The sequence below is a fragment of the Biomphalaria glabrata genome, chromosome 4 (assembly GCF_947242115.1).
Source record: "Biomphalaria glabrata chromosome 4, xgBioGlab47.1, whole genome shotgun sequence".
Taxonomy (NCBI): domain Eukaryota; kingdom Metazoa; phylum Mollusca; class Gastropoda; family Planorbidae; genus Biomphalaria; species Biomphalaria glabrata.
The window spans coordinates 17,470,567-17,484,937 of record NC_074714.1 but is presented as its reverse complement, the minus strand read 5'-3'; the positions used below and the strand labels follow the sequence as shown (position 1 = coordinate 17,484,937).

The 14,371-nt window shown below is 38.6% G+C and overlaps 1 protein-coding gene across 1 annotated transcript; it reads left to right on the top strand.

Annotated features, from left to right (window-relative positions):
• Positions 1–769: 769 nt before the first annotated feature.
• On the top strand, positions 770–13,095 carry LOC106052923 (uncharacterized). Its single transcript, XM_056025344.1, has 5 exons — positions 770–928; positions 2,360–2,439; positions 9,380–9,576; positions 10,503–10,725; positions 12,918–13,095. Exons 1-5 carry the CDS (start codon positions 876–878, stop codon positions 12,947–12,949), a joined length of 585 nt encoding a protein of 194 aa, XP_055881319.1. The 5' UTR covers positions 770–875; the 3' UTR covers positions 12,950–13,095.
• The last annotated feature ends 1,276 nt before the right edge of the window (positions 13,096–14,371 follow it).

Below are 14,371 nucleotides of genomic sequence, written 5' to 3'. Positions count from 1 at the left end.
AGAGAATGACTACTCGTTCATTTCTAACATAATAATAATAATGTTAAAGGGACTACGATGAATTTTGTTTCTCTTTAGCGAAACTCGACCCTGGCAGCGCCAGAGAATGACTACTCGTTCATTTCTAACATAATAATAATGTTATTTTTATTATTATTATGACAGAAAGGAACGAGTAATCATTCTGTGGCGCTGCAGAAACAAAATTCATCGTAGTCCCTTTAACAATTTCTTCTGAGGAGTTTTCTGGTGATGTCCTAAAGATGCTGCAAATCGCTAACAGTACCAAGATATATTTTAAAAGACTTAGTTTTTAGACAAATATTTATTTAAATTCATTGTAGGTATTAAAGAAAGGTTTTGTATCTTAGTTCAAAGTAGCGTCGGTACAATAGATGCACAGAAAAGTAACATCAGATGTAAGATAAATCTTAGCATTAAAAAAAGGCATCCTAAAGTTAAATTTCAAATTAAAAAAAATATTTGTAAAGTTGTGTGAATTAGATAAAATAAAACAAGAAACAACTTCCTACAAGGCCAAGTATCAGGCAAAAGAAAGAAAGACAAAATAGATTTAGGTGAATCTATTATGGATTTCCAGGGTTCTCCTTCGCATATTTTTGTTTATAGATAGCAAAAACAAAGCAAACGAATTTGTTCCTTTTCTCCCGTTTGCAACTGACAGTCTAAAGTGCGTGACACCCAATCAATGCACATGGTCTACAATCTAAAAGAGAACAAAAATAGCGCACCAAAGGAAACAACAAGAGTGAGGCATTTCAAAAGTAGGAGTTTTCTTAGCGTATCGTGCAATCTTACATCGTAAACATTAACCTAGAAATACCTAGATCTAGTCATATTTGAATTCTACTCAAATGACGTTATTGCTTTGGAAAACTAGTACAAAAATGGCTTTTTTCTTTTGGAAGTAAGATAAGATAAAGATAAGACTAAGTCACTAAGATTCTCGTTCTTCTTATCTTATATAATACAGACGTTACTTCAAAAAAGAAGATGATTACGTCCTACGCGTCGTGCATTTAGTTATGCATATTAACCAATGACCTAAACTCTGCCAAGTCACTGGTTTTCCTGGCTAGCTCAGGCAACCCATTCCATGCTCTAATAGCACTAGGGAAGAATGAGCATTTGAACAAATTTGTCCTAGCATATGGAACGAGGAATGTGTCTTTATCTTTGTGTCTAGACTATTCTTAAAATCGTCAAAACATGAAACGAAAGCTCTAGATTCTTTGTCGTGTTTGTTTGAACGAGTGATGTGTGTGTGTGAGAGAGAGACATTGACACTCAAGTAAAACTGTGATTAAATACATTTGTCAGTTAATCAGTCAAGCGTTTAAAGTCAGTCACAAAGTCAGCAAAAATCACTAAGTCAATCAGTTAGTTAATAATTTAATCATGCATTCATCCAACGAGAAAATAAATATTCCCATTTCTGTTAATTGACTGAAGCAATGCGAAAATAGGCCAGTAATTCATTTATTCTGTCACTGAAAGATTCCAAAGATTAATGCTCGTAATAGAAGCAGTCTTCCCCTACATGAAATAGAGGCATTTAGTTTTAAAATACCTCTCCTAGCGTTTGGTGTTATCATTTACAATTTGCACCAATTCATTAGGGTCATCCTCGACATTGTCCTGGTCTTCCGATGCAGTACCGTGTTTCTATACAATTGATCGGGAAAAAATGCAGCGTCCTAACCTTCATTTAAATTATCATAGCATTAAAGCGCTTGTCAATTAATCAAAATTCTTCTTTTAATTTTCGACCAGATCAAGTTCCACATTTTCGACTCCCTATTCTGAATAGCTCTTCGGTCTGATTTAGCGGAATTTATGTGAAAAATGAGCGGTTAACATTACATGTATATAAAAGGATTTGTTTCAATACTTTAGAATTTCGATTAACCGGTGGTCCTTAATGACTGGATTGGTTTGTATTTATGAGATCAGGTTGACATTCAGATAAACTCCCCCCCCACAGCGGCGTAGGTAGGGTAGAGGGGTCCAAATTTGATAACCCCCCCCCCCCCCGGGCCCACACTTGAGGGGTCCCCCCAAATGAGAGTCTGAAATTTGTTTTTACATTAAATATTAAGCCATTATCTCATGTCCTGATGTCGAATGTCCAACTGCAGGGAGCCTCTAAAGATGTCCAACTGCAGGGAGCCTCTAAAGATGTCAAACTGCAGGGAGCCTCTAAAGATATCAAGCTCAGTGGGTTCCCCAATACCTAGCTACTCCACTGCCCCCCCCCCCACCTTGTTTTGTATCATTGTACTCACTGATCAAACTGTCAATATGTTTCATAGTTATGAACCTTTTATTTTCTCTTCAGTATCACTAGCAAGTCCTTCACTTCCTTGGTCGGGATCAACGTTCTGTTAATGCTGCTTCTTATCAATTATAACTTCACGTGTGAGTAGTTATAAATTGTGTTGATTTGTTTCGTTCACGTTTAGATGTTGGTCTAAAAACTTTCAATAGATGTTTTTGATAGACCGATGAGGTGAGTCCTCTAGTCCCAAGGTGGTTAGGTGACCGGGTAGTTTAAACAAGCAAAATACAAGAAAAGTACTTTTAAAAAAACAAAGCTTATGTTAATGTGTATCAATTAGTTTGGATCAGTCATGTAATTAAATTTGTAATGGATCTATTTTTGGGCTAACAATAATAACTCTGTGCGATTAGAAATATTTGTTGACCAATTATTTTTGTATAGCGCAATTTCATGCTTTTAGCTTTCTCAATACACTACGATCCTATCGCTTGTCAGTACGAGTTGGAAAGGGGTACCGGTAGTTGGAAAAAGAACTAGGTATCTGGGTGATCCCTTTTTAAATGTATTTATACAGAAAAAGGGTGGACCTGAATTCGAATTTCGAACTCGTTGGCTAAGCCATCTGAGGTTTCTCAAGCCAACACGGTAACCACTCTGCTAGCGAAAAGCTTATGAACATGGAAGATTGTATAGTTATCTATTGTTTCTATTTCATGTTTGTGTTCACTAAGCCTCAGATAACGACCTATAAGGGGGAATTATTCAGCCAAATACAATTTGTTTATCTTTTTTCGAGATACAAATAAAAATTAATCAACAATAGTTAATTAACTTGTTGGTTAATTTTTTTTATTGATTTTTGTGTTTTCAGGTAAAAGATATAATTGTGCAACATTTCAGCTTGATTCGAGATTTGGTGTGGGAGAAATATCGTGTACAAACTTTTTACCAGACAGACAGACAGAGTGAGTTGAAACTTGATTTATAAGCTTTGTGAAAAACCTCATCTAACCCGTTCTCATCATATAATATGTGAGAGAGGTAGGAGGGGAAGAAGAGGAGGGGTATTTGTACAAATAGATAACGTATACCCTGGGAACAAATCAACGGGCGTATCCGGTACTTCATCATAGAGCTACTAGAGTTTTGTAATTTTGTATTCTCTGTTTTACCAAACCATGTATTTGAGAGCCGACATTTGAATGTCGAAAGTACAACTTCTTTCCGCTTAAGCAGTTATGAACACTTTTTGGTGCGTAACTTTCTTTCGTTCCAATTTGTTTTATTTCTTCACAGATCTAGAGCTTGAAGGCAATTCTCCTCTAAGTGTAGATACTTGTCACAGTGAATGTGAGGGACTATCCTTAGACATTGATTAGAAAATGTGTTTTTAGATCTGAACGAAAGCGTGTGTGTGGGTGTGTATATGTTTTGTTTTTTTTGGTTGGGGGGGGGTCTAGTACGGTGTGTAAAGACGGGTTATTCTAAATAAGGTGCCGATCTAGATCTAAGACAGACTAATCAATAAGAAATAGTGGGCGTAGTAGTAAATAGAGAGATAGTATTTGAATACTGACTATTCCCCTGAATATATACAAGGGTCAAAAATGGTCAAAAAGTGACTGATTTTTGCTTTCATTTTGTTTATTTTAGGTGAGATTTTAATACTAAACCATCACTTACACAGCACAGCCGAGGGGGGTTTAAGTTAAAAACCCTCTACCAGGGGGTTTTGAGTTTTAAAAAACCCTATCACGGGGTTTTGAGATACAAATCTCTCTACCAGGGGGTTTTGAGTTTAAAACCCCTTACCAGGGGCTTTGAGTTTAAATCCCCCTACAGGGGGTTTTGAGTTTTAAATCCCCTACCAGAGGTTTTTGCAGTTAAATCCCCCTCTTCTATAAAACAAAACAAAAAAATGCAAACAACAATCCCCAAATTCCAACAGCACAGTTAAGGAAGATTTTGATTTTAAAACCCCCTCCAAAATTTACGATAAACCCCCTCTTCAATATAAAAAAAAAGCAAATTACACACTCAAAATTCTATGAGCATAGCCAAAGGGGTTTTGAGTTTACTCCCCCCCCCCCAGTTCGGGTTTGAAGCTAAAAAGTAACTATTCAATATAAAAAAAAAGCAAATTACACACTATAAAATCTATGAGCGTAACCAAATTAAAACCCCTTGCCAGGGGGGTTTAAAGCTGAAAACTACCTCTTCAATATTAAAAAAAAAGCGAATTACGCACTAAAAATGCTATGAGCGTAGCCAAAGAGGATTATGAGTTTAAATCCCCCTCCTCCAGATGGCTTTTTCTTTATTTAAAGTTTAAAACCCCTCCAGATGGTTTTGAGTTTAAAATTCCCCTACAGAGCGTTTAGAGTTGAAAACCTCTCTCTTCAATATTATTTTAAAGCAAACTACAGTCACCAAATTCTATGATCGTAGCTAAATGGGGTTTTGAATTAAAAAAAAAACAAAAAAAAACTCCAGAGATTTTTTAGTTTAAAACCCCTCAGATGATTTTGACGAAAGAACTTTCCTTTTCGATATAAAATCTAAAGCGAAATACAGGCATGTAATTCCAAGAGAGTAGTCAAGAAAGGTTACAAATTTCTACCAGTGGCTTGGGCTCATTAATAAAGTGTGAATGGTCTTCTGCCGAAATTGAAAAACACTAAATGTGGCTCAACAAAGATGGCTAAGACAGATTTTAGGAGTCAGTTATAGGGATCGGGTCTAAATCAAAGAAATCATATGCCGAACAGGGAGTCGAACCCTTAGTAAGGTTGTGACAGAGCGTCGCATGAGGTTTTGCGGGACATGTTCTCCGATAAAATGAATTACGCAAAATAAGAGTTGCGGAAACAGCTTGCCGGAAAATGCTCCGAACGGTGCGAGAGGGTCTAATTCAGTAAGAATAGCACATTAGGTTTTTGAAATAAAACTTTTTAATAGCAAGATAATGCACCGTAGATACCTCAGAATTTGCATTTTGTTGGCTTTCAATACCAGAAATAGTGCTCGGCGGCGGGGCTTCGCGCTGCGAACTCCCCCAGACCCCCTTGCTAGCAAGTTTCCCACTAATTCCATGAAGAATCTATTCTAGGGCATAATAAACGTCTTCCGAAAGGGTCAGAATGTAATTATTTTATTTATATTAATTATGTACACACACACACACACACACACACACACATATATATATATATATATATATATATATAATTTTTTTCCGCGGGGGGGGGGGGGGGGGGTGATGGGGAGGGGGGGGTCCCCCGAAAAAAAATCCTGGCTACGCCCATGGGTCAAAAAGTGTATTCTTGAGGGGTGGGCGTTTCATTAAAAATAATGTATGTGTGTCACAAGTGTTCTGTGACACCGGGTATTCTTATATATATATATATAGACTCCAGATATCTAATATCTTTAGAAATTCAGCTAATGAAGATCCCTTGATTCAAAATACAAAACTTTATCGACGTCGACTGTAACGGCTCAAGTCCACTGTAGTTCGCTGTATAGACTTTAACGACAGTAGTCCACTCCAGTTAACTCTACCCTAGTCAACTTGCATCGAGTCGTACACATTTCTCTTCCACAGAGCCGCACACGTCTTACATAGTCTGTCTCGACTCTAACGGCTCACTCACGACTCCATACGACTGACTTTCACATTAACTCTCTGGCTTATAAAGAGTCCGTAATCGCTTGTCCAAAGTTGCACAAACACGGCTAGAATCCTCTGGAATAACACGTGAGGAAACGTCACATCCTGTCTTTGTTTATACATGTAGATTCCAGAAAACATCGGCTGCAGTGTCATCTTGCCGGGGTCACAAGTTGTGACCTCTATCTGTCACTATTCATTAGTAACTGTCCCCCTACTTAGATCTGTTCGTCCCCTGGAACAACACGTGAGGACACGTCACATCCTGTCTTTGTTTGTACATGTAGATTTCAGAGAACACTCGCTGCTGTGTCATCTCGCCGGGGTCATACGTTGACCTCTACCTATCACTGTTCATTTGTAACAATATTAATTCTACAACTGAAAATATATACGGCTAGTCTCTTTAAGTTCCATCTCCCAACTGACGCGTCTAGCTCAGCTAAAACGAAGCCCCGGGCAAAACCACGGCCATCGATGACGTCATAGCACTTGCGTTAGAACCTTCTGGAAAAAAAGGCGCAGCTAGTTGCTAAGGTTACTGCCGGCAGCTAGTCTGCTTCGTGTGTTTGCGATATTAAAATGCAGGTAGATAACTACAACTACTACAAGTGATGGGCCTAAGAGATGTTTGTGCGTTCTCCATAATAAGAGTTTGTGGGCCTTTCGATTGAAGGATGAAACAGACAAAATAACGTAGACTTTTAGAATCTGATGGCTAGAAAATTGTGTTAGCTGTGGGGTAGTGTTGTAACGCGGGACGTTTTATTGAATGATTTTATAGTGTTCCGGGTAAACTAAATATATTGTCACGGAACGGAAGCGTGCAATTCCCTTTCGAATTAAAAATGTTTATTCTTTGATTGGTTGAATGTTCGCATCACAAGGTCATGGCGGCATGCTAATGACTGAAATTCCATACCATAAAAGGTGGTTGAGAAACTCCACGCGCGCGAAAGGAGATTTGGCTGGTTCCAAAAGGCGGGAGGACGAAGATGATAAGAAGTATTTAAAGAGATGCATTGGCTGTTTGGGGGACTTCAACGACGGCTGTTCATGTGTTTTATTATATTGTATTTGTACATTTATAAAGAGTGTATATTTTATTCAAGTGCTCCAGACTAAAAGCTTTGTATTTATTGCTGAAGGATCTCAGTTTTGAATTTATAGTTTTTTCATTGTCTGATCAACACAATCTCATCGTAACATCAATCAAGACATCGTAACACTCAGTCTCAAAAGTATCGTAATCATCTGGCACTCTAAACTAATTATGTCACATATATACCAACTACTTATCAGCTTGTAGTAATATATACACACAAGGGCGTAACCAGGAATTTTTTTCGGGGGGGGGGGGGGGTTGGGGGGGGGATTTTTTCTCCCCCCCCCCGACCCCCCCCCCTCCCCGCGAATTTTTTTTTCATATGTATTTATGTGTGTACATAATCTTTATTGCATTCTGACCCTTCATTCTTTCGGAAGACGTTTATTGTGCCCTAGAATAAGTTCTTCCATGAGTTAGGGGAAAAATTGTAGATTCCCCGCCAATACTAGCAAGGGGGGTCTGGGGGAGCGCCAGCAGCGCGGGGCGAAGCCACGCCGCCAAGCACTATTTCTGATATTGAAAGCCAACAAAATGCATATTCTGAGGTATCTACAGTGCATTTTCCTGCTATTAAAAAGTATTATTTCAAAAACCTAATGTGCTATTCTTACTGACTTAGACCCTACCGCGCCGTTCGGGGCATTTGACGTCAAGCTGTTTCCATAAAAATCTGTCACTGGTAATGTCTGAAGCCTCTTCCCACCTGCCATGAGGACCTCAATGAATGAGTGGCGTCAAGTTGTACTAGGATATCATTGCAACTCTTCTTATGCGTAATTCATTTTGTCGGAGAACATGTCCCGCAAACCTCATGCGTCGCTCTCTGACAATCTTACTAAAGGGTCGACTCCCAGTTCGGCATAGGATTTCCTTGATTTAAACCCGATCTCTATAACTGACACCTAAAATCTGTCTTAGCCATCTTTCTTGAGCCACATTTAGTGTTTTTCAATTTCGGCAGATGACTATTCACTGCAGTTTATTAAGGGAGCCCTGTCACTGGTAAAAATGAGTAACCACTCTTGAATACGCTCTTGGAATTAAGTGACTGTAGTTTGCTTTAGATTTTATATCGAAAAGAAGTTTTTTCGTCAAAATCATCTGTTGGGGGTTTTCCTTACTCAAAATGCTCTGTAGGGGGATCTTAAACTCAAAACCATCTGGAGGGGTTTTAAACTTTCAACAAACGCCATCTGTAGAAGAGGGATTGGATTGGCTACGCTCAAATAATTTTAGTGTGTAATTTGCTTCTTTTTTATATTGAAGAGGTATTTTTAGCATTAAACCCATCTTATAGGGGGTTTAAACTCAAAACCCCTTTTGGCAACGCTCATAGCATTTTGAGTGCGTAATTTGCTTTTTTTCTTACACTGAAGATGTATTTTTTAGCCTCAAACCCCATGGCGGGGGGTTTAAACTCAAAACCCCTTTGGCTGCGTTCATAGATTTTAGTGTGAGTAATTTGCTTTTATTTATATTGAATATGTACTTTTTAGCTTCAAACTCCACTGGAGGGGAGTTTAAACTCAAAACCCCTTTGACTACACTCAAAACATTTTGAGTGTATAATTTGCTTTGTTTTTATTATTAAAGAGGTATTTTTTACCTTCAAACCCCGCTGAAGTGAGGTTTAAACTAAAAACTAAGTCAAAACCCATTTAGCTACGCTCATAACATTTAGAGTGCGTAATTAACTTTTTTTTATATTGAAGAGGGGGTTTATCGTAAATTTTGGAGGGGGTTTTAAAATCAAAATCTCCCTTAACTGTGCTCTTGGAATTAGGGGATTTTCGTTTGCATTTTTGTTTTGTTTTAACTGCAAAAACCCCAAGTAGGGGGTTTAAAACTCAAAACCACTAGTAGGGGGTTTTAAACTCAAAACCCCTGGTAGGGGGTTTTAAACTCGAACCCCCCTGGTAGGGGGTTTTAAACTCAAACCCCATGGTAAGGGGATTTAAACTCAAAACTCCATTGGTTGTGCTGGGGCAATTGATGGTTTAGTATTAAAATCTCACCTAAAATAAACAAAATCAAAGCAAAAAATCATTCACTAAATTCCGGGGGATTTCATTTCGGGGGGGGGGGGTTGAAGCCCAACCCCCCCCCTGGCTACGCCCATGTATACACACATAAAGAGTACGATAAACACATATACAAGATAAGCACTTATCGGAGAGATAAGCATGTGCACAGTTAATAAGAACATGATAAGTTAAAGAAAAGCATACATAAATAGTTGAACACATACATTTTCAGATAAACGCTTACAGTTTGGGCTATTTTTTTTTATTTCTGAAAGCATTGACGGCAGTAAGGCCCAGCTTCGTCCGGCTGCATTCCTACAAACACCAGCTGTCACAGACCACGTGCAGCGTCCAACTGGAGGCGGAAAGGGACTATGCTGTGCTGGTTGGCACGGTGGGTGTCATCAGCGATGGAAAGAATCCAGTGGCGGTGCTGTCCTGTCTAAATACATCCTCAAACTACATTTACACTGTGAGTTTAAGCTTTGAGTTATTTTCTAGCCGAACGGATTTTGTTTAGAACTGCTACATATTTAGACTTTAGGTCCTCGGGTAGCTCAGGTTCTCAAGTACTTTTAAGTGTACTGAGCGGCAATTTGTACCTATTGAGATCACTATTGAGTGATGGACTTAGCCAAGTTTTTTTTTGTCCATATAGGTAAGGCACCATGTTATACGGATTGGCTCTGTTTACGTTCTTCGGGACATGGGCGTAGCTAGGAATTTTCCATCGTTTGTGGGCCGGGGGGGAGGGGGCTTGACCTCTTTGGGGCCCCTGACTTTTGCGTAATATTTAATTCTTAATGTAAAAAACACTCATTTCGGGGCCCCCCTCAAGTGTGGTCCGGGGGGATTTTAAATTCTTCCCCTCTTCCCCCGCCACTGCTTCGGGACAAGCTACACACATATAATTAGGATCTCTAAAAAAAATGTCTAATACCGTAGCTTTACAGAGACTTTTAAGACAATGTGCCATTGTTTGTGAAGGATTGGCGTAATTGGCGTAAGACAATGTTCTATCAGGCCAGGATCGACTTGTGTCCGACATGACAAGACTGGATTTAACAGTGCTCCCCTGACTGCAAGCGTGATAGTAAGTGTGTCTGTTTTGAGTAGCAGTGTATTGTGTGTGACTGTGTGTGGAAAGGCCAGTAGACCTTCATTGTACATGGATGATGAGATTATTGTTTTTAGTGTGTCTATTACAGCAAGGGGGAATTCCAAAAAGGGGGAGGGGCATCTAAATTCCTATTAATGAGATCCTGATTTCAAACTCGATTAGAGTTTTAACATTACAAAGCCCCCTGGCTCTGGTTTTTTTAAGTCACCCAATCGTTGCAGTTGCGACAATGTTTTATTGTGGCTGTTGATATATACAGTATCTTCTCTTGTTCCCAGGCCTGTAAAATCCAGCTTGATGTTCGCCAGTGTATCGTGCTGGTGTACTACACCGGATGTTACTGCGAAACTGCCAATGCGGATGTTTTGGGCGTTGTCATGTCCATCAAGGTCCACATGGACTATTTCAACAGTCCCTTTATGCTCTCTTATTTTCCAAACTACCCTAACCTGAGTTTTGATGACGCGCACAGCAATGTCATCTACCTGCCGCAAATTATAGGTATGGTTTATTAGTTAGATCAATATTCAATCACTCCATTAACAAGATAGCTCTCTGACTTTATTAGAATTTAGTCTTCAAGCTGTTCCTTTGTTCGTTTTCTCTATATATGTACTAACGGACTTCGCTAGTAGCCAGGAAGCTCCACCGATACAACATAGACATAGCTGCATGGACGTAACCAAGGGGGTATGTGGTTACCCCCCGATCCCGAAATGAACCTCCCCCCCCCCCCCGCATGGGAATGGTGGAATTTTGTTACTGATTTTTCGCTTTGATTTTGTTTAGTTTAGGGAAGATGTTAATGTTAAACCATCACCTACCCCAGCGGAGCCAATGGGGGTTTTGAGATTAAAATCTCCCTCCAGCGGGATTTGGAGCTAAAAGCCACCTCTTCTATAAAATTAAAGCAAACTACAGTCACAAAATTCTTTGAGCGTAGTCAATGGGATTTTGAGTTTAAACCCCCTCCAGATGGTTTTGAGTTTAAAACCCCCCTACAGAGAGTTTTGAGTTTGAAAACCCCCTCTTCAATATTATTGTCCAGCAAACTACAGTCACCAAATTCTATCAGAGTAGCTAAGGGGGTTTTGAGTTTGTTTTAAAAAAAAAAAAATCCAGAAATTTTTTATTTAAAAAAAAAACCTAACAGATGGTTTTGATGATAAAACTTCCCTTTTCCATATGTAATCTAAAGCAAACTACAGTCACCAAATTCCATGAGCGTAACCAAGAGGGATTACAAATTTCTTCCAGTTGCTGGGCTCCATTAATAAAGTGCATTGAATAGAATTATTGGTTTTTGAACTAAATCTTTTAACTAAGAAGATAATGCATTGTAGATACCCCAGAATATGTGCTTTTTTAGCGGCCCCCGAAAGGGGAAAAGACGCTATTAGTTTTGTGCGAAATGTCTGTCCGTCTGTCCGTCTGACCGTCTGTCCGTCCGTCCCGTTTAGATCTCGTAAACTAGAAAAGATATTGAAAATCCGACATCACAATATTTTAGACCATTAAAAGTTCTGATGCAACGGCTACTTTTTTTTTTCTTAAAGCGAAAAATCTAATTTTTAAAATCAGTTATGCAAGCAGTTTTTAAAGAGAAAAAGCTAATTAGTATGCATTATAAGTTAGACCTAATTTAAATTAAATAGTAATCTTATAAACTCCATTTTTCTGAACATTTTTTTTATTGCTGAAATTATTTTTTTATTTTTATTTTTGATGATTCGAATAAGAGATTGAGCCTTTGCAAAACAATTAGATCAATTATAAGACATCAGTTAGGGCAGGGGAGGCGCGGTGGCTGAGCGGTAAAGCGCTTGGCTTCCGAACCGGGGGTCCCGGGTTCGAATCCTGGTGAAGACTGGGATTTTCAACTTTGGAATCTTTGGGCGCCTCTGAGTCCACTCAGTTCTAATGGGTACCTGACATTAGTTGGGGAGAAGTATAGGCGGTTGGTCGTTGTGCTGGCTACATGACACCCTCGTTAACCGTAGGCCACAAAAACAGATAAACTTTACATCATCTGCCCTATAGACCACAAGGTCTGAAAGGGGAACTAGTTAGGCCAGGTTCACATCTAACTTTACATTCACTTACACCTATCCTTTGATCTGCGGGACCGTTGGGGCACTACACAAGATCTGTTAACATTCTTTCTCCATTCTTATCTCTCATTGGTCTTTGATATAATTTTATTTGGATGTTCCTTCTAAAAATATTGAAGACTGCCTGGGTGGACCTCTTCGGGGGCCGATTTTGAGTTTGTGTTTCCACACAAACTGTCTTTTGTAACCTTGTTTTGTTTTAAATACAGCCTAAAATACAGCCTAAACCCGAAGTGAGCCCATTACTAGAATTGGTTAAGACGTCTTGCCCATACCCGATGCACTTGAAGTTAAAAAGTGTTAAATGGTATTAGATTTTCTGGACCGTTGGGGCATCACACAAGATCTATCAACCTTCTTTCTCCATTCTTCTCTGTCATTATGATATTCTTTCTGAAAATATTGAAAGCTGCATTTTTACCTGCCTGGGTGGAACACTTCGGGAACGATTTTGAGTTTGTGTTTCCAAACAAACCGTCTTTGTAACCTTGTTATTATTATTATTATTATTATTATTATTAAATTCCTTTGAGAAAATTGTATCTATAAAATATGGATTGTTTCGTTTTTATTTGACGCCAGATCCTGAAATAGATAACTGTTATCCAGTATGATTCCCCTTCAGAGATTTGGACACGGAGTGTGTCGTGACAGTTACGAGTGCCATGTCCGAGAGAGAGTCGTTTAGAAGCAGCCTTGTTGACATTGCATCATATTGTCCTTGTTTTTAATGTCATAATTAATAAAATGAACCCTAAAAGCTTAGTTTGTTTTTTTAAGTCAATAAATGTGTGTGGGCTCTGGAAGGAAGATGAGGCGGGGGGCGCTTTGCAGACTCATTTCTTTTTACTTAGTGCATGGCCTCTAAAAAGCGCTAGGACTTTGGTAGTCACCCTTGTTGCACTTCTGTATGGATGCCGTAGTCCATGGAGAATATATAAACTTGTGACAATATATGCAATGCGAGTTAAAAATGTTTTTTTTTTAGACGGAAAAAAAAGAACTAGAGTCTAGCAGGAAACAAGCAAAAACAAAGAACTGTACATTTATAGGTATATCTATCAATAATGTAAGATTTATTTCCATTCATATCTTAATTAATTAATTAATTAATTGTTTCTTTTTTACTTTCTCGTTTTTTAGAGGCAATGGAGAATTTTGAAAATTTTCACCTTGATCTGAGAAAGGGAAGGGGGAGAAATAATGTATCCAATAATTTGACTAGAGAGATTGGGATTTGTTATAAGTTTTGTACCTTGAACACCATGGCTGGAAATCACCTTTTTCCCACTGGTAAATCCGGGGGATGGGTGGTGATAGCGATGCAAGACCAAGTTGTTAGAGATTGAGCTACCAAGTACTTATAAGAATAGAAGTTTTTATAGTCTCGATACAAGGATTATTTCCCCTACGCTTATAAGTCTCTATTTAGATTTTTACGATGCACTAAACAATGTCAAGGACGTCGACCTTCAACATTGCCAGCGAAATAAAAGTCACAAAGCTTACAAAATGTGATGCTGCAGTGCTAACATGTGCACAAACAGTATCCTGTTACTTTTTAAAAACATCTTTTCAGCACTTCCTGTACACGGGAAAGACCAAAAAGCTATTCTGTTAGACATTAAGTAAAGCGCACACCATAGTGGACGGACTTGGCGACATTTAGTGACGCCACAGACAGTGTCGTTTAGCTTGTTGGTGAGAATAGTATTGAGTTGGTTTCAGGACTTCAAGCTGAGAACATCTTATTACTGATAGAGGACTGTGGCCTTGTCATAATAAACTTCTTTCAAGATATTCTGGTTGTAATTTTTCGCTTGTTCTTTTAATAGGTTAAATTGTTTGTTTGTTCGAGATTGCAAGAAATACTCCTGTACAAGACACTCATAGTTCTTTTGTATAATCTGTCGAAGCCAGACAGCCATTTACAACTACAAGAAAAAAAACTATTACAATTCATAGGTAATGGGCCTTTTATGAAAATATTCAATATAAACAAAATAATTACGACTAATTGATCTACTACTTCTAGT

Bases quoted from the DNA above. Each gene is read 5' to 3' on its own strand.
- LOC106052923 (XM_056025344.1), top strand. From the start codon at position 876: ATGACGTTATTGCTTTGGAAAACTAGTACAAAAATGGCTTTTTTCTTT. The intron at 929-2,359 runs GTAAGATAAGAT...TTTTCTCTTCAG, and splicing joins ATGGCTTTTTTCTTTTGGAA to TATCACTAGCAAGTCCTTCA. The intron at 10,726-12,917 runs GTATGGTTTATT...ATTTGACGCCAG, and splicing joins CTACCTGCCGCAAATTATAG to ATCCTGAAATAGATAACTGT.